The sequence below is a fragment of the Xyrauchen texanus genome, chromosome 36 (assembly GCF_025860055.1).
Source record: "Xyrauchen texanus isolate HMW12.3.18 chromosome 36, RBS_HiC_50CHRs, whole genome shotgun sequence".
NCBI classification, from domain to species: domain Eukaryota; kingdom Metazoa; phylum Chordata; class Actinopteri; order Cypriniformes; family Catostomidae; genus Xyrauchen; species Xyrauchen texanus.
The window spans coordinates 10571854-10592831 of NC_068311.1; the positions used below are offsets into that span (position 1 = coordinate 10571854).

At 37.1% G+C, this 20978-nt stretch overlaps 1 protein-coding gene across 1 annotated transcript; it reads right to left on the reverse strand.

Annotated features, from left to right (window-relative positions):
• Nucleotides 1-297: 297 nt before the first annotated feature.
• Nucleotides 298-20842, reverse strand: brca2 (BRCA2 DNA repair associated). Its single transcript, XM_052106688.1, has 27 exons — nt 20776-20842; nt 20456-20543; nt 20150-20374; nt 18702-18774; nt 18567-18604; nt 18392-18420; nt 18177-18288; nt 18036-18091; nt 17491-17578; nt 16636-17373; nt 11933-15682; nt 11507-11608; nt 10635-10704; nt 10153-10547; nt 9772-9962; nt 9488-9675; nt 9072-9242; nt 7270-7612; nt 6800-6955; nt 6382-6529; nt 6169-6278; nt 4644-4848; nt 4392-4558; nt 2610-2748; nt 2231-2484; nt 2001-2132; nt 298-948 (listed from the first exon to the last, which is right to left on the reverse strand). The coding sequence occupies exons 2-27, from the start codon at nt 20487-20489 to the stop codon at nt 574-576; spliced, it is 8289 nt and encodes a 2762-aa protein (XP_051962648.1). The 5' UTR covers nt 20490-20543; nt 20776-20842; the 3' UTR covers nt 298-573.
• Between the last annotated feature and the right edge of the window lie 136 nt (nt 20843-20978).

Here is a 20978-nt window from a genome sequence, read left to right on the forward strand (position 1 = left end):
CACCAATGCAGTTTCTGTGTTATAATACTCAATTTCTCAAATTCAACAAGGAACATAAAAAGGTTTGTTGTTAAAAACACTGGGACATTGTTAAATAGAAGAACTTCTTAAAACAATGGCTTGCACTGTCCATTTTAAACAAGACTTTTACATTTTCTCATGGCCCTAGATGTGGCTCAGGTCCCTCCTTCCGTTTTATCATCTGCCAAGAGTAAACAGGAATGTACCAAACAACTCGAAGTATTAATAAAATGTAAATATTTATTATATATAATAAACAGTATATCTATAGATTTTTTTACATCAATTTCTGAACTGTACTTATTTTACAGAAACTACAGCAGTACAATTAAGTACAAGTTTAAAATTATTGCCACAGTTAAAATTAAACCACTAGTATGTCATAGTATTTGTCATAAGAGAATCATTGTAAAGGTAACCACAGGGTAAGCACCATATGCTTACCATATTAACACAATCTGAACTTTTCATGAACCAATCTGTATGTATGATTCTCAATACCTTGAATGTTATTCATTCTCTTGTCTATGCTAGTGTTTCACAAAGTGGGCCTCACTTTTCCAACCAGCCTTCTCTTTGGCCATCCAGTAATGCCTGGGTGTCAATCATCACTAGCTCTTCATCAGGTACCCACTGTTCCTCTGCCGATGGGTGATGTGAGGCATGGGCTAGCTCCTTCCCTTTCTGATGAGGTATGGGAGTCACACATCTCCGTGGGGGATTGAAGGTCCTGTTAATGCATGGAGATGCTTTTGTTTTCAAAGGGGTGAGTGGTGGAGGGGAGGGGATGTGTGACAGGTAGTCCAGACATCGTTTTCTTTTCAAGCTTGTGAGATCTTTGCTTTCACTGTTGCTTGCAGATACATGTGGTCTCTTGTTTACTGGAGTGAAAGGTGAGAAAATACTGCCTTTCTGCTGAGGGGTTACCTGATAATTTCAACACAGTGCATGAAAAAGTTATGTTGTATGTAGTGAACATACAAAAGAGGTGTTAACATTTGCTAATAGACCATTAAGGTTAAAATAACTTGTATATAAAATACTATCATAAGCCCTATTCGGAAGGCAATTATTTTACATGGGGACATGAAGTAATTCAAGCATTTACAGGGGAAAGTCATTGATTTTTATTGCCATCCGAATCCGAAATGTCTGTGTTTTTTCCCACCTCACGTGAATTCCCGGCCAAATTACCTACTGTTTTTGACAGACACCAAGGTCATGTGTTAATTTAATTACCGTCCGAATCCACATCTCTGAGTTTATATTCCAAAAGGCATTTTGGAAATCCTTTTTGACCATGCTAAGTGCCGTACGTTTGCGCTGCACATGGCAACAGCTCTGGCGGTAATGGACAGTTATGAAATTTGGAGGATTATGCAACAGAAATGTTTTAAATCCACAATAATATGAATAACAGGCTATATGCAAGTTAGTAAATGTTAACAATAGTTACATAATAATAAAGGTTAAATTAAGTGCTTTGTGTGGACATCTGCATACAATAAAAGATTAAAACACTACACTTAGGGTTAGCATTTTCTGAAGAAAATGCGAGTGGTGCTTGCCCATACAAACTCGCCACCCATATGATAGTGTTGGGTTGGTTATTTGCTTTGCGGTTGACTGCTTAAGTGTTTCTAGGGCTTTGCAGGGGGCCAAAGTCAAAAGAAGTCTCTATGATATTCTGGTCCCAATATATGGCTTGGATTGCTCCTTCAATGCATGAATTTTTTCACCAGTTTTATTGTCTGCCTGGTGAAAATCACAGGACCTAAATATTTTAGAAAAATAAAAACCCACATCTCATTAACAGGCTGCATGATTTAATGTATCATTCATATCTGTAGCACAAACATTGTGGGACGACATACGTGCCGAAGTTTAATACTTAGGGTTAGGGATTTGAACAAACTTTAAACCAAAGTATGAACAATAAAATAAAACCATATTGTATAGCATAAAAAAGGAAAACTCACATTAACTCTGCAGTTCATTTTTGGAGTAGACTGTGCACATGGAGTTCTTGGAGACTGAAAAGGGCCCAAAACACCTGAAGGAACTAGATCGAAGACCTTCTCCTCTGCAATGCTGAAAAACTGCTCACAGGTCTATGTCCAAAACAACAACAAAAGACATCAGGAATCACTTACTCTGATATTACATGTGTATGTAAAAACAAAAGTTCAAGTCACTGCTAATTAATTACCAGTACAAAAGTCTTCAGATGGGCTATAGCTTCTTTTAGATGCAATTCCTTGGGGTTTATGGAGAAGAGTGCTTGTTCTCCTGCATAAAGACTTGGCACAAGCCCAGAGAATGGCCTCAACTGAAGGTTACTAAGAGCAACCAGGGCTCTAGGTTTTACCAGCTCTTCTACAGCTAACTGTTCCAAATTGCTGGAGGTTCTCACAGAGACCAGATCAAACTTCTCATCCACAAGGTACAGTACTGGAGAGCTCCCTGAGACGACATTCAAGCAGTCATAAATGGTTTACAACATTTAACTAAATTATCAAATCAGTAGTAGAAATATCTTTTACATATGATAACAGACATCTTATTTTAAATGAATGAATGAAACCAACCTTGTCTGTCCACTATGGAGACAATATATCCCACAATATCCACTTCTCCACAGGGCGAGCTAATTTGTGGATTTTGAAGTTCTCTGAAGCTGATGCATTCTCTTGCATGGAAATGCAGACCTAACCATTCTGGAGACACCTGGGCCAATCACATGTTTTATATATGAATATTTAATATGCTTGTAAGGAAAAAAGTAACAGTTATCCGCTTGTGGTGGACTAATTTAAATGGTCATATCATGAAAAAAAAAAAAAACTAATATTTAGGGATGCACCAAAATTAAAATTCTGGGCCGAAACCGAAAATCCAGGATGCACTTGGCCGAAAACCAAAACTTACTTTTTTTTTTACCTATTTAAGAAATAAAAAATATATTTTTTGTGTATAATTGTATTAAAATTATACTTTTTCATTAATTTCATGAATTTAATGAATCTGAATTGAAAAACTACAAACCAATAAAATAAATCACACTTTTATTGAAAGTAACACACCAATATTGGACAAAAAATATATTAAAACTATATTAAATATTATTCTTCATTCAGTTATGTAAAAATCTAATTTTACAGATTTTATTAACAATTATCCAAATAATGTAAAGTTTTAGAAAACTATTATATGCAAAACAACAGTCAAGTAATGAACTTAGCTAAAATCTTTCAAAAAGTTTAAATATGCAACAGTAATTTTAATTAAAACAAAAGGCAGAACACAGAATGGCAGAGGGCCTCTATTCCACTGATCTATATATAACTATAATATAAAATTATATATATAGATCAGTGCTCTATTCTGTTTATGTAAACGTATGTCTACTTTAAGTGAAAATTATTGTGCAAAACAGCAGTAATTGAACTAAATCCAACCTCAACTGTAAACGACAGATGTATCCTCAAGTGAAGAACAAGTGTAAAGTAATTGCTATACACATCAAATTGGACCGCTTTCTATTTAAGTACAAGTGACAGGTTTCTCTTCAAGAACAAAAGTTGCTAAACTTTCTGACAGTCTCTCCTGTCAGAAAGCTCATCAAGAACATGAGATGCTTCACTGAACAGTCTCTCACTCGCTGTGCTGGTGCTTGGGCAGATAAATACCTGTGCGCAATCCGCGCAAGCAAAGGAAAGCGGTCTTTGTTTATGCACCAGTAGTCAAGGGGATTGTCGCTTCTGGCGTAGTTCAGCTAGATACGTCTCAAGTTGTGTTGTAGCAGCGCTAGTTGTGGCACTGCTGTGGATCGGGGCGCTTTCCTGTAGAATCTCTTGCTGTACTCTGTATATATATATCTTGAAAGTTCTGCTGAACAAACACTGCAGATCGCAAATGTGATGTCCTTATCAGAAACTTTGAAGAATTTCCACACCGCTGACATGATCGGCCTTTGTTTGGTAGCGCCATGATAAGGGCTAGATCGATCCAGAGTGAAATCTGAGCACTGAGGGGCGGGGCGAGGAGGTATATATTTTCGGCCTTTTTTCTCTTTCGGCCGAAAACCGAAAGTGCCATTTTCGGCCGAAATTTCGGTGCATCCCTACTAATATTTATTGATAATTTGAAATAAGAGTTTGATGAACTAAGAAAACATACTTTATCTTGCTGAACTCAAAACTTCCAAAACATTTCAATCCTAAAAACTAGAACTAGCAATAGGAGATGAGAGAAAATTGAAATTATGCCGCAAAAAATTATAAGAGAACCTCAGGAAGAAAAAAATAAATAAAGTGATTTGATACGGACCCATTTAAAAGTTAACCCAAAGTTCCAAAACACTTGTTTACCTCAATGTCCTGGAAGAGTGTTTTCTTGGTGGCAGTGAGCTGAATGTGAGCAATGCCTGAGCGTTTCTTGCCCTCTGATGTGGCAAGATGATACGCCCTGTACCTGCGTCCCTCTCTAAGTAGACTATACAACTCTGCTGACGGCCGCCAGATATTCAGTGTGTAAACTAGGAAATGAAAAAATCATAGCTGGTTAAATATATATTTTTAAACATCTTACCAAAGAGTACAGATGATATCCAATCAGCTCACCATAGTCACTTTGCAGGTCCTCCTTGGCATCTGTAATGCTGAGCTTCCAAACAGGAGTGACGTCTCGATCTCGGCACCCTCCTTCAGTTTCCTGTGTCTCTGTCATGGACTTACGCACACGCTCCTGCAGTTCTTCCTGTCTCTTCTCCCCCAGACTCTGCCTGTACTTGCTCACAGCCTCCATCTGCCTCTTACTTAGATGAGTCTACTCAAACAGTGCAGGTGTGAAAAATTCATGTATTATTAACTCTTTCCCCGCCAAACACGGAATTTTCCGTGTTTTATGAAAAAACGCTTCCCCGCCAAACACGGAATTTTCCGGGTTTCCGTGTTTTAGGTGTTATACGGTAAGGAAGACCCCTGCGCATGTTTTGAAAGAGTACACAACTCTTTCATCAAAGAAACAGACTGCGATCGTCTCAAACATGAAGAGGTGGAGTATGAGAAGCTCAAAATATCAGACATAAACATGCCTTTTTCTCAGCTTTTTGTCTGAAATGTTGTTTTTTGACAAAACCTACCTCTGTTCAAGTCGCAATAAAAAAAGAACAAATGAAGATAAAATAAAATCGTTTTTTTTTGCCTAAATTCAGAGGCCCAGATCTTTATTTTGATATATAGCATCTTCATATATTCATGGAAGAAAATATTCTGCGGGCCATTAATTTTAGCGAAAATCGTCAAAAACCCTGGCGGTGGCTGGCAACTTTTTTTTTAAAACGCTGGCGGGGAAAGGGTTAATAGGAGCTAATTACAGTGGTACATACTGCGCTGAGCCAAGTTAGACAAAAAACAAACCATTTAAATGCTGTTTCCTGTTATGTCTTAAAGGGATAGTTCACCCACAAATTTTAGTTCTCTAATAATTTACTCACCCTCATGAAATCTCAGATGTATATGACTTTCTTCTGCTGAACAGAAACAAAGATTTTTAGAAAAATCTCTCTCTGTAGGTCTATACAATGCAAGTGAATGGTAAAAGTATCTATAAGGTCCAAAAAGCATATAAAGGCAGCATAAAACTAATCCAGACTCGAGTGGATAAATCCATATCTTCTACAGCACTATTATAGGTGTGGGTAAGAAACAGATCAATATTTAATTTCTTTTTTACTATAAATCTCCACTTTCAATTTCACATTCTTCTTTTGTTTTTGGCAATTTGCATTCGTTCTGCATATCGCCACCTACTGGTCGAATTTATAGTAAAACAGGACTGAAATAATGATCTGTTCTCACCCACATCCCTATCATATGGCTTCTGAAGACCACCGGAGTTGTGTGGACTACTTTTATGCTGCCTTATGTGCTTTTTGGAACTTCAAAGTTCTGGCCACCATTCACGTGCACTGTATGAGCCTACAGAGCTGAGTGAGATATTCTTCTAAAAACGTTATGTTCAGCAGAAGAAAGTCATACACACCTGGGATGGTACAAGGGTGAGTAAATGATGAGGGGATTTTTATTTTTGGGTGAAATATCGATTTAAATTATACAAAAATGTAAAAAATCCTAAAAGCTTCACCTCAACAGCTGGGTCACACTCCATTGCTTCATTCAGATCTTCCCCATCATGCAGAGCTTCAATATCATGTCGATTAAATGTCCTCCTTCTGCCTTGGCTTTTTTTCTTACCTTATATAAGGAAGAGGAGCACTCATCATATCCAAGCATCTAATGCAGTTTTAACTAAATATAATTTTTTTTTTTAATTATGAAGAAAATAATGAAATCATACCTTCCATCTCTTTATCAAACTGGGCCTGTATTTTGGAAATGATAAGCTCCATGGTTTTCTGCTTTGAGTTGCTGTGTTTTCTGGCCTCTCGATCTTCTGCACGATCATTGCGAAATATAAAGATGCCATTGGGCTTCTTCTCCATCCACTGTTTGATAAGAATGTTAGTCTAAGTTTGGCCAGGTAGCAAATTATGCACTTAGCTTTTACAGGTCAGTAGCTTTTATTGTTTGTGTGCAATTCTACTAATATGTTTGTGTTGTAATCAAAAAGCGACCACTTTCTAACAAAGCAAGACATACGCATAAACAATGTCAAATTAAAAGCAATAATTCTGCAGAATAAAAAAACTTGTGAATTGCTTTCTCACAATTCAGAAATGTGCAGATATAATCAAAGCGTATTAGATGTTGCAGACCTGAGTGGGGTAACTTCTCAACACCACAATGTCCACACAGCTCACTACACCTCCAGCAGCATACAGGGAGGAGAGCGGGAGCCTAAAAGGTCGAGGGTCACGACAGTACCCCAGCTTAGTGTCCCACCGAGCTCGTCTTGTACTGTTAGCTGAAATCTGAAATTTATAAATTATATTTCAACTTGATTGAAATTGTGAATGATCTCTTTGCATTATGGAGTGATGTAGCCTCATGGTTTAAACCACTTGTGGTTAAAAGGTTAAAGGATTTGACCACTACATTAAGTTGGTTAAATGACTAAATGTAGTGGTTAAACATCTGTATCAGTAAGCAAAATGTTGCAGATGTGAACTTAAGGGTCAACCTGTGAGCTATTACCATTGTGGCCTTGAGCAAAACACTTAACTTAAGGTTGGGTACAGAGGGATGGTCCCCGATGAGGCCTTTGTCCCAACATTAATAATCTCACCTTTAGCATCAGAAAATCGGGAGCTTCCAGAGGTGGACAGGCTTCTTGGGAACCAGTTAGCTCAGCTCCATTGATCCTGATCTTATCACCGATTCTGAGACGACCCTTTTGCAGCATTGCAGAAAGCGGAGGGTCCAACAGGCCTTTGATGGAGTACCAGCCATCCGTGAGCCAGATCACAGTAGACTCCACCTTTGCATCAGTGCTCTTGTCCTCAGCTTTTGCTAGACTAGTGTTAGCAATACCACATACACAGAGCACTATTGTCTTAGCTGGAGTGTCATCCCTCTCCATGATCCTCCTGAGAGCAGATCTCCTACTGTGGTCCACCTCCACATCATATCTGATTGCAAGTACCAAAAGAAACAGATGTGAATAAAACATTTATATAATAGGATCAGCTGCCTTAGAGCGAGAATGAGTGACGGTCATATATTTGGTCGTTTTCTAATTTAGGATCAGTTTTAACTGTGAAAGCTGCAGTGATCGAAAAGCATCCTGTAAGAGCTCTATGAGAAGGTGCTACTGTATAAATTATTGTGTCATCAGCATACAAATTTATATTTTTTTTCCCATGGAATTTATTCCATGACCCAAGTTATTTCTAAAAATAGAAAATAAGATGCGGGACACCTTTGTTTCCTGTAAGTGAGGCTGAAGAACAGTTTTCTACTGAAACACACTGAATACTTTCGGATAGATAATTCTTAAATTCAGAGCCATTTCACTAATGCCTATACAGCTAAGCCTCTGTAACACTTTGTGATCTACAGTCAAACGCTTCAGACAAATAAACAAATAGAGCTGCACATTGCTGTTTACTGTTTAAAGATTTGATGATATCATTAGTAAGTAGCATAATCTCTGCTATAGTACTATGGCCAGATCTAAAGCCTGACTGAAATAGTATGAATATTATTATCATCAGATAAAAAGTGTTTTAATTGGTCACTTACAAAAGATTCAACTACTTAGCCATAACAAACAGTCTAGAAATGGGACGGTAATTATTCACGTCAGCGGGGTCTCCACCCTTTAGTGAGTGAGAACCATAGCTGATTTCCAGATACTGGGTATGACGTTAGAGGAGAAGCTCAGATTAAAAACAGAAGCAATAGGCTCTGCAATAATATCTGCAACATTTTCTGAGAAATGTTTACAGTCTTGGCTCAATAGAGCTTTGTGAACTTGTGTGGTTAAGATAAGATAAAAGTGAACAGTTGAGTAGGGCAACATGGGACAGGCTCAAAGTTTCCTTTTGCAACATGTTCCCCTAAATTACTGGGATCAAAGATTGAACCAGCAGAAATAAAATGACTATTGAAGGTATCTGCAATTTTAGTTTTACCCTTGATTACACTCTGATTCACTGTTAGAAGATCAGGAAGACTGGTTGGCATAATTACACCAGAGAATGATTTGGCTTATTTCCAGAATTTAGTAAGATCAATCAAATATTAATTTATCATGGTAAAAATAGAAGTCACATTTTGAAATGTTTTATCAATTTTGTACATTCAATTCATAATATTCTAGAGTCCAATCCAAAGGGTTATTTGTTTTCTTTGCTTTGACCCAGGCCTTTATCTAATAAAAGAGGAAACAGAATCAATAAACCAATGGTTGTCTTTACCACTTATCCTAAATCTTCTAAAAGGGGCGTGTTTATCACATATAGCCGAGAAAATAGATTTAAAATAATCCCAAGCTACATCAACATCAGCCATTTGTGAAACAATGTCACCGTTATAAAAGTTGTGCAAAAAGACATGAGCTGTACAAAGTTGCTATAGGATCAATACCTGAATTTCAGCTGCAGAAGTACTTGCTCTGGAGTCATACACAGGCTACCCATCACATCTGGAAAAGCTCTTTCCATGGATGCCTGTTTCCACACAATCCATCGATAGTGGTTAAACACCCAGGCATCAGTGATCAGTTTGGGATCAACACCAGGGGTATCACACAACGCTCTACCAAAAAAAGAGGTACTTTATATTACAAAGACATTTTCAAAATAAATAATATCTTTATAAGGTGATCTATATATTAACAACAACCGTGGCAACTTAAGTCCATAGAACATTTAGCACGTTTACATAGAAAAATAATAATAATTATAATAATAATAATAAAGAAAAAGGAAAAAACAGTGCAGATGGATGCAAAATCAATGTTTGGTGTTTACGGACCCTAAACTCTCATACAGAATGTTTACCTGTAGAACTCATCTTTCCCCACAGTACCCTTACAGTCTGGAACCAAACAGCCTCCATCAGCCAGCTGGACAAAACCAGACTCCATAAAGACCTCACGGTTGAGGAACTGATTACAGTCAAATCTGAATGATTCAGCATTTTCACTGGTAATCTGAGCGACTTCATAATGAACACCATGTTGATACAGCTAACAAGGAGAAGTGAGAAAAAACAAGATTACCCATAGCATTGATAAAAGATAAATAATTACAGAAAGGTATAAAAAAAAAAAAAAAACTTTTACCTCCTCCAAAGTGTATTGACCTGGACATTTGTGTCCAACAGCATTTCTCAGACCTATTCTGGAGACACCAGAGGTCTTAGCAAGGTAAAGGCTGCCAGGCAGAGGACGAATATTCTGTCTTTTCTTCTTTTGAAGCCTCATGTCTTGCATATTCCTGGCTAGCTGCATGGTCTCCTGCCATGCCTCAGTGTCTATAAACATCCCAACACAAGAAAACAGGTCTCATTTTTGCAGTCATAGGCTCATTCACAACAATACTTACACTATATCTGTTGCCTTGTAAATAGTATATGCTCTTGACCCCGCCCCCCCAAAAACAAAAATATGAGGCAATATGTATACAAAGTTAACAAAATTAGAAGACAAATGTAAAATGGCTACCTCTTTCTTTAGAATCAAGGTTTTCCAAAGGTATGTTTTCCACCGAAATGGCTGCTTCAGGCTTAGAAACAACACTTAGGCTCTTCTCAGCACAATGCAGAGAAACGCTGTGGGCATTTGGGGTAGGTGTACTCAATCTTTTATCCAATGCTGTACTCTGGCCAAATGGAGTTTTAGATTCACATGCATGTTTGAGCAGGCTATTGCTATGACCAATATTGTCTTTGAATTCCTTTTTGAATGGTGGAATAAAATCAGTGAACGCTACAGAGACATCTTGACTTTTTGGTCTCTCAGTCTTCATAGTCTTTCTAATGGGGGTCACAAACACCCTTTCCTCAGGGTCTGACTGTCCAATGTTGTCAAGGTCATTCAACTTCTGGACCATATAATCCCTACAGATAGAAGATAATTTGTGAGAAATAAAAACCTCTTGTGAGAAGAGTTAACTGTAAGACAATGAAACACAATGTACCACCCACCGGTTTGGACAGGTGACATTAGGCTGGAGATGGACATTGTATTTGAAAATGCGCCTGTCTCTTAGAGTTCCTACAACAGATAATTTCAGGATATGTTTATAGTATTGTATAATCAAACTACGAAGCAAGTTTTGTCCATGGTTTATCACTTTTTCTGTCTTGATTTCTCATGTTCACAACTTAATTTTATCAAAATCAAAACATAAAAGTTCTTCTTGTGATCATGAATTTACTCGCAGACATTGTTTTTGTTTCTTAACAGAACAGTGACTTCTTAACTCATATGTGAAGCTTTTGAGCCTTCAATTGGTTAATGATTTATTTATAAACACTTTAACAAAAGATGAAAATGACCTAATAGTATTAACAATAAATTGTATTGCTTCAATATGTTGTTAGCCGCAGAGGCTTATTTGTTGCGCTTAATTTTTTTGAAAACCAGATGGCAGTAAGTTGAACCGTGTGCAGAAGCTTTGAGTAACAAACTCAGTTTCAATATGTTTGTAATGAAAGCCAAATTGCTTCAGAAAGCTTCATTCTCCCATCACTACTCCGTGGATAGCAGATGATGACAGGGAGATGCAGGTCTTGTGATTCACTAGATAAATCTGAGATAAAATCCATCAGCTTGACCTAGAGAAGCCTACTGTTGCGATAAACTGAAGATGAAGATGCTATGCCTGTGACATTATGAGGTGTGAAAAGATGTTTTCTCACGAGAATTGTAAGTCGAAATCACAAGACCACAAGAGAAATTAAGTCGTAATCACGAGAAAACAAGACAGAGAAGAAAGTAAATAAAGCAAGGACAAAACAAGCTTCCATATCAAACAGATGAACAGTGGATGTAGAATATTTATATGAGCTCTAACCATTAGGACAGCTTTTCATTGGGGAGAGACTCAAGGATTTTGCATATGAAGTCTGGTCAAACTCTGAGATAAGCTGTTGTTTAAAAGGAGGTTGACCTGAATCTAAACAGAAAAGAGCATAAAAACAATAGAAAATGTCTTGGTTGATACAGTTGCCCCATACAAATTATTAATTTATTTATAATTTGATGCCATATCAGCAGCAATATCTATATTCATGGACAAAATAACAGTATTTCAATTTAAACATTGTTTAAATAATTTCACAATTTTGTCTTAAAAACAATCAATATACAAAAATATACATATATAACAATAGTAATAATAACAATTTAATAGAATCCGTTTATCATATAATAGAAATTCTCAAAATATTACCCACACAATGAAAAACAGAACAATATTTTTTTAAACTTTAGACCGTACCTGCTATACTGTCGGCATCTAGCTGACATTTCCTCTTGTTATGGTCGAGAGACCCCAGTGTCCGTAGACCATGAAAAGATGAACTTTTTTTGCAGTAAGTGCCTTCTGAAGTCACCAACCCAGTTGGTTCATTCAAGTCATCATCTTCTATTAAAGCTTTAGTGCAAGCCATAGCCTCCTGCTCAAAATACTTCTGCTGAGTGACTGTGCAACTGCTAAAATCCAAAGAGTGCAAGTCTAATTGTGCAGGTATATCCTGAGGTGCTTTTGAAGGGTGACATTTTGAGGAATTAGTTTGATGTGGCTGGTTATCAGTGCCAGTAACTTGAGTATTACAATCTCTGAATATGTTAGAAGCTTCCTCAAGGGCAACCAGTGATACAGAAACAACTTTACCACTGGCTGTGCTGAAACCATAATTTTTCACATTTAGTTGATCACATTTTTGGTTTTCATCCCCAATGTTCTCACTCCTTGCAAAAGATCTCCCAGGTTCAGATGGGACTTTCTCTGATAAAAGTTCCTCAGATGCAAAACCCACATCTTCACAATCTGTAAAGAGACATCTTGCCCTTTGCAGTGCAGTAGCAGAGACGGCTACCTTCTTCCCACCTGCAGTACAGAAACCTTTGTGTTCACCTGATGAACTCGAAGATTTAGATGGGACCTTCTCTGACACTGGGCAACTCTTTCCATAGGAGCTTTCATGTTGTACACTTTGTAAATCTGAGCACATTTTAGGCTCATCACTGAAGGAGGTTTTATCATAACCTGCAACAGCAGTGCTGAAGCCTTTACAACTTTGGGGTTGAAGATCCTCAGACGCTAAACTGTCATCTTCACAATCTTTAAAGAGACTCCTTGCCCTTTGCAGAGCAGTAGCAGAGATGACAACCTTCTTCTCACCCGCTGTAGAGAATCCAACGCATTTTCCTGAGGAACTGGTATCTGTTTGGAAGTCCACATTCTGCTTTGTCTTTCTAGAACCATTGTTTTTTGTGAAACCATCAACTGACTCTGACAGAACATCCTTAGCTCTCTGGAGTGCTTCAGCTGAGACAGATACATTTTTACCACTAGCTGTACTGAAACCACAGTTGACATTAAGAGGAAGCAAAGAGGAGAATTCACTTTGAAAGTCTTTTTTACATTCTTTTACTTTCTGCTCACATCCTTCTTCCTGAGTGTGTTTCTTGTCCAAGGAAGGTTTTTCGCAGTCATAAACCAGGTTATCCTGACATGTTTTCATGCTGTAATAATTGCTTTCATTTACTATGTCACCATTTGCATGCAATGAGAAATCAGTAACACCATCATAGTCTTTGAAAACAGCATTTGCATCATTGATCACCTCTGCTGCAAATGTCACACTTCTACCACTTGGGGTCGTAAATCCATTTGTTATTTTGACATTTTCAATGTCCATTTTGGCATTACTCTCCCCCATTTTTGATGATTTCAAGTAGTCAATATTTTCATCACAGTCTTTGAATATGGCCTTTGCGTTTTTAAGTGCTTTGGCTGAAATGGAAACTCCCTTCCCACTGGCTGTCTGAAAGCCATGGCCATGCACTGACTGAGGCATATAACTTGTTGAGGGACAAATGTTTGTGAACACTCCTTTAGTGTCATTGTCAGATTTCTGTTCTTTAATGTTGTAGGAAGAAACATAGGGTAATTTGGGTGAGCCGGACAGTTTTTTTTCTATAGATGTTTCACTCAAAGAAACAGCTTTTGTTTTCTGAAGGCTTGATGTTGAAAAAGAGTTGTCATGCTTTCCAGAAGTGTGGAAAGCAAGTTCCAGAGTTTCTGGCTCCGCTAAGCTGTCAACATCAATAAAAAGTTTTCTTGCTTGCAGAAGGGCCTTTTCAGACACATTCAGCTTCTCTCCCTTAGCTGTACTAAAGCCAAAATTGCTATTTGAGTTAACACGGACAGCTGCTTTTCTATCCAAACTATTTCCTGTCACTAGGTTATTTATTTCAAAGTCTTTAAAAGCTGCATTCACATCTCCACAGCTGAAATTTTCATCTTGTCTTCCCTGAAGGTGGGTTTTATTTTCCTTGTCCATACTGTCAGAAGTACTGGCTAAAGGCTCCATTTCAGAATGCCCTCTGGATTGTTCTGGATTTAGCACCTCTGTATCTGCCTTGTTGTCTTTTCTGTTCACATCTATATCGTCCTCTTCAAAAAAGTGCCTTGCTTTGTTTAAACTCGTTTCAGAAATTATTATAGTGTTCCCTTTAGCGGTTTTAAAACCAAAACCATTTGTTTTTTCACTGAAACTGCACAATTCTACCAATGCATGTTTTAGGCCCTCACCCACATTGTCCTTAGCCGTTAACGAATGCACCATTTCATCTTGTGTTTCCATTGATATGGTACCTAATTTATCACCATCTAAAGTTTTTACTGGAGCATGTTCATGTTCATTGTTAGTATGAACAGAATTGTTTATCGAAGAAGCATCTGTATTGAATTGGTGCTTTCCTTTCCCAGCATCAGAGTTAAAACTATCATCAAAGTCAATACCATTAAGGAGATCAGAATCCCAATCTCTTTCAGAGTTGTGGTGGTTGTCTGAACCAAACTTTTTTAATTTTAACTGAGTGAATTCATACTGGCTATCCCCATCCTCCAAAAGATTGCACAATTCTGTAACATCAGCCTTTTGTGAAGCCGTCAAAGGGCAGTTCTCAACATCATCACGGCTGGATTCCGCTGTGTTGGGTTTGTGCTTGATGTTAATGTCTAACACAATCTGTCTTTCAGCACCTCTTTGGGATTCCAGTTTTTGATTAGTCCACTTCAATGAATCAGAGTCTCTCTCCAATTTCTCTTTCAAAAGAGTCCCAGCTTTCTGAAGGTCAACATCTGAAACTGTAATATTCCTCTCTGAACCAATTTTATCATCACATTCATTTGACTGTGGTGAAAAGCAGATTGAAATATTCTGTTTAATGCCCTTTGAACATAAGAGTCCTGGACTGGGCAGAACATTGCTATCACAAGTTCTTGATGCATGTTTAGGAAGGATGGACTGTCCTAAGGGTGAACTTGTTGTATTAGTGCTGTCTGAAATTGATTTGGAAACGGTTTCTTTTGTGTGGTTATGTTTTGGAGTGGTTTCATTTAAGGTGTTGAACAAACGGTCCCCTATATCCTCATCTAATGATGGTTTGGCACTCTTTATAGCCTCATGAGGAACAGTTATGATCTTGTTGTTTGCGCTTTTAAATTCAGAAAATATGTCCATGGTGCCTGTGCAAGATGCAGTCATCCCATCAAAACCTGAAAATGTGGTGGGACAACCACTGTCATGACTGATTTCAAAAGTTGTGAGTGCAACGGTTGACTTGTTTGGGGAGCTGACAGATACATCTGCAACCGCAGAGCTGTCATCGGGATTATCTTGAGAGTCCTGCTGGTAAATACCATCTTTATTCTTCTGGTCTAACTCAAACTCAGACTGACCTTGGCAGATTCTGAATGTGGATGAAATGGGGCCATTTTGGTCAGTTTGTACATGTGTGTCAGGCGGTCCCCCTCCAGACATTATTTCTTGTGTGAAATCCTCTGCAAACGCCTTGGAAAGTTGTGTCATATTCAGTCCTTGATCAATTTCGTGAGGATCTGCCGTGATCTGTTGAACAGCAGTGATTTGTCGCCATGTCTGATGATTGACCGTCTCTTCAGTGATTAATCTGGACTCATTAAGGCCACTGGATTTCTTGTCTTCAGGGGGTTTTCCTGATACAAATGAAAAACAAAACTCTGCTCAATTCAGAAATATACACACACATACATACATACATACATACAGTACAAACACACACGCATCCTGTACGGTGTGGATCCAAAGGCTGAGTCCATGTTGAAAATTTGGGAAAACCTCATTTTAATCTGGAAATAATATTATTATTTTAGCAAATAAATATTATAACGTAAAATTAATACGAAATATTCAAGATTCTGGATTATTTATAGTTTACTAATAATAGAACAAAATGTGTTACATTGACCATCCTTAGTTTGTACAAATGTTTACACTTATTTGCTACAATTTAGATATGCAAGATGCTCTTTGGAATTTTCATATCATGCTGGGATAACATGGACAATCAGGTTTTGCACAAACTTGTAGAGTCCATGCCACCTCAAGTGCAAGCTGTCACTAATACAAAGGGGAGACTTACCAAATACAAAGAAATCCTGAAAATGTATATTACTTTGTTTTGCAATTTAAAACAGTCTTAAAGTCAAGTCATGTTTATTGTGCTTTTCACAACACACGTCGTTTCAAAGTAGCTTTACAGAAAATCATGCATTAACGGAAAATTAAACTGTAATATCTATAAAGTCTTCGAGATTGTGTAATTTGATTATATATTATTGTAAACTGTGTATAAAAATAACTAACTAAATAATACTTGTATTTAGAACCCCAGTGAACAAGCTAAAGGCAATTTGCTTCAGAAGACATTAATTGATCGACTAGAGTGCTTATAAAAATCTTCGCTTTGGTTCTGCTGAAGAAATAAAGTCATACACATCTGGAATGGCTTAAAGGTAAGCCATCCCAGTTGGGTGAACTAACCCTTTAAATGAAGAGGAATGCAAAATATAAGCATTTTCACATGACTTTTGAATCCCATTGTGTATATACTGTATGTAGGAATAAGAATTTATTACAAGACTCTTACCTGTCAGTGTGTGCTCCAATTTGTTGTTAATTGTTGTAAATGTTTTCAACAATTCTGACCTCTGCACTTGATACACAAATCTCCTGGGTTTTCTAGCAAGCGTGAAAGCAGGCGATTTATCAAATAAAGACTTCTGACACAGAGATCCTTCTGCATGGGCATTTGGAAAAGACTTGACTCTTTCAACACTACTTGAAAAAATGTGGCTATTTTGTGAGGCGAAGTCTTTGAGAATATGCTGGTCCAAAAAAGTGCCACCATTCGTTTCATTGGATGCAACAGTTTTGTGATTGTTTATTAAAGGCAAGCCAGAGGAAAACCCTTCATTAAGGCTGGAGTCTGACAAACTTAGTGGGGTCCACTGCATGACATCTTTGTTTTCGATGGAGCTTTTTGCTTCTAAATCATCTGTATGAGTTTTATCTCCATTTAACATCTCTCCTGGCTCTGAAATTGGAACAGTTGATTTGAAATCTTTTGAAGAATCGTTTATTCTCCTTCTGTTCCTATCTTTGGATTTGACTCTCCGCAGAGCTGAAGTGCTATTGCTGAAGAAAATAGACAACACATCCTCAGCACCATCAAGAACATTCTGCACTGTGCTGCAGATATCCCCATCCTCTATAGCATTAGGCACAGACTGCTTCCATAGACCATTGATATCAGACGATGAATCTGGGGAGCAAATAGGCTTTCCTCCCTGGCCATCAGCCTGGACAGTCTCACTTGTGGATCTCACTGAAGAGAAAAGTAGAGAATTATCACTTTATTTTCTCATGGGGATTAAAGATGAGTGCATGCATTTAAAATTAACTATCAAATCACTGTGTTTCAAATATATATTGGCACACTTACCATCCTGTTTTACTGAAGATGCTCTCTCACATAACGTCCCACTACTTTCAGAGCCTTTTGAGAGGGATGGAAAAAGTTTCCGCACAAACTAGTGTACAAGAAAAGAGTGAAACAAGCCATGAGGCATCAGGCAATTTGGTAAAAAGAGACTCCGTAAGAGACTCTCATATTAAATGGATAGTTCACCCAAAAATGTAAATTTGGTCATCATTTACCCTTGTGTTGTTCCAAACCTGTATAACATTCTTTTGTCAGTGGAACACATAGGAAATGTTCGGAAGAACCTTTTACTTCCATTGTAGGGATAAAAGATGCAATTAAAGTGAATACTGACTGAGGCTAACATTCTGCCTAACTTCTCCTTTGTGATTAACTGAAGTAATATTTGTTTGGAACAACATGAATTAGAGAGTAAATTATTTCCAAAGCTTTATTTTTGGGTAAACTCTCCATTTAAGAATAAAAGTCCAAAGAGAAGCGGAATGAATAACATGTAGAATGCAAATGAACCTATATTATGTACAAAGCGTATGGTTTGTACTTACAATTGCTTCTTTGTCTTTAAGGCAACTTGCAGATGGAGCATGATCCTCTGTTTTAGCTAGGGGGATGAAAGAAAAGGGTATAAATCATACGAGCACTGAGTTTAAAGAGGCATGACATATCTACATTCATACAGTACATACGCAACATCACAGTGGGAGTCAAAGATGATGGTGTGTTAAAGGAACTGCTCCAGGATAGGTCCGGGTTCATCTGTGCCCCAAGGCTCTCAGATATTTGCTTTGCAGAACGTGCCTGCAAAAGGTCTGTTTATGTTTCATGTCTAAAATGGCATTTCAAATTAGGATTTGCAATAATATTCAGGTTAATTGTTCTTCAAAAGCACAGGCTGTCTTACCAAAGATGTTTTTGGTGTATCCAGAAGTCCTGTTATGTCACACATGGAAGTGGTTAAAGTTAAATACAATAAATTAAAAACACATTGAACATCAGGATATAATAACCATAATGCCGTAATTTTAAAAACAATTTTAAGAGAAAGACAAATTAAAGACAGCCTAAAATGTCCTTACCAAAGCAATCACCAGGTTGTCTACAGGATCTATCAAACCTTTGACATCAAAGGAAGGTGGAGACAGTAGCATTAAACTTGTGTTAGACTTTCAAGTAATGATCACTGTATATATGATCAGTTCAAACACACTTACCTGTCTTTGGCTGAACCAAACAGACAAGGGCTTGAATCTGTCCAGGGACAAGCTGATGAGACTCCATTAGTCACTTGGTGGGTGAAAAAAAACAAATATATATAACAGCAATAAAAAAAAAAATTAAAAAAAAGATTAAAAGTATCACTCCACTCATGCAATATTTTCTTCTAAAGCCATGTGATCACTTTGTGTAAAGAACAGACCTAAATTTACCTCATTATTTACTCTCAAGTCAAATCAAATCAGCAACAACTCATGTAAACATTGCCCAAATCAAATATGGTGACACATCAAGAACACCAAAACCTCATTGATTCTGGAATGTCTTGTGACCAAATGTCATGACAGAAGTGAACCGTTCCTTTAAATTGAAGGTTGTTTCTTACGAAAATGTATCATGAGTCCTTAACCCTCAATAAAAAAAAAAGTTAATCAGAGGTCCTTTGAGGACAAAAATGTCCACATCACAAAATAATAATATTATATATTAATATTATCTTCCACATTCAATTAGTTATATTTTTTTAACCAACACCAGTCCTGATCATAACTAACATCATTCTAAGGAAGTCATTCATTTTCAGGATTTTAACCCTTTAAATGCTAGTTTGTTTACATAATGCCACTGTTGTATTTTTACACACACACAAATTTCTCAATACACATACAAAACACACTCTGACATCACTACCAACACACCCACACAATTTTAGCTGCATCATTTATTCAATTGGCCTGCAGTGCTCTATAATACAGCAAACAGAATATAGGGGGGGAAAAGGATGTATTTGCTCCATATGCTAAACATGAGTAAAATTTTGCCATCTAGTGAAAAATATTAAGAATTTAAATTTTGAAGCCAGGGCTCTGGAACGAAAGTATAATATGATATAATTCATGATTTTATGCTTTAATGGCACTGGGATTAGATATTGCCATTTAAATGGGTTTCAATTGGGACATTTTTGTCCTGAAGGTCCTGAGTGTAACTATTTTGTTTACACTGTGTATATATATATATATATATATATATATATATATATATATATATATATATATATATATATATATATATATATTAAAGGAACTGAGGTTGAAATATCAAAATTCCCCCAAAAAATAAACACCTTTGGCAAAAGTTATGCTTTTGGCATTAACACAGCCAAAATGATCGAAAAAAACGAAAATGAAAAAGACAAAAATGTGGTCGCACAAGGGTTAAAGTCTTTTATAACACTTCTGGGTCATTTTTTAAGCATTAAAGTGAGTCACTATCAGCTGCCTTTGTATTGAAACCAGCAACGGGACATCCTTTAAAAACCCTTTCGTGTTCCACATTAAAAAGAAAGTCAAACTGGTTTGGAACAACGTGAAAGTGAATTTTAAAGGATGACAGAATTTTCATTTTTGGATGAACTATTCCTTTAAGACAAACACTTTACTACCTTGATAAGGGGAATCTTCATTATATATGGAATCAGGAGACTGTAGATGACGTTGCTTGAATATTTTTGGTGTAGAAAACAGTTGACTGGCCAGGGCAGATGTCTCTGGTCCTTTTGCAGTGTATTCCTCCTCATCTTCCTCTTTTGAAATGTCAAGACCTCCTTCATCTCTAGAAGCTTGTGCAGTCAACTCTTCAAACCAGTCTGGATAAAGTGGTCCAAGTTCTTCAACCACAAAGAGCCTTATTAGTTTCAATTATCGAAATACAGTCAGTCTATAACTTTTTATCAATCATGAGTGTCTACCTTTTTCAATCTGATCAAAGAAATCTTCAAACATATTGCCATGAGTGGTGTGAGTGTTAAACCTGAATCAGCCACTCAACCACTGGACCTACAGTACAGGTAAACAAAAAGAAGTCAGTATGACAATATCGTTTAAACTAAGCGTTACATCGCGCAATATGAAGTATAAGGTCTCTGACTTATATTATGAAGTTATAAAGTAAAAGTTCGTCTTAAATCTGGGTTTCGCTGAAAGTTGTATGTCAAAATATGAACTATTTTCTCTGCTATCATGACTAGCTAAAGCAGAAAAGCAAATCACATCAGACAAACTTGGTTACCGTAAATGAACGCGTCGTCACAGCTTAGGACCATATTTATCTTTTAAGAGGTCGATATTAATTGGAAAATTCTTCATTATATCAGTGTAAAGACATTGTATTCGCTTAATTATTCCACATCTGAGGTGATTCGCTTCTTCTACGCATGGCTGAAGCTGGTTACACATCCCGCCATCAGCGTTGTGTCGACTCGGAACAGCAGC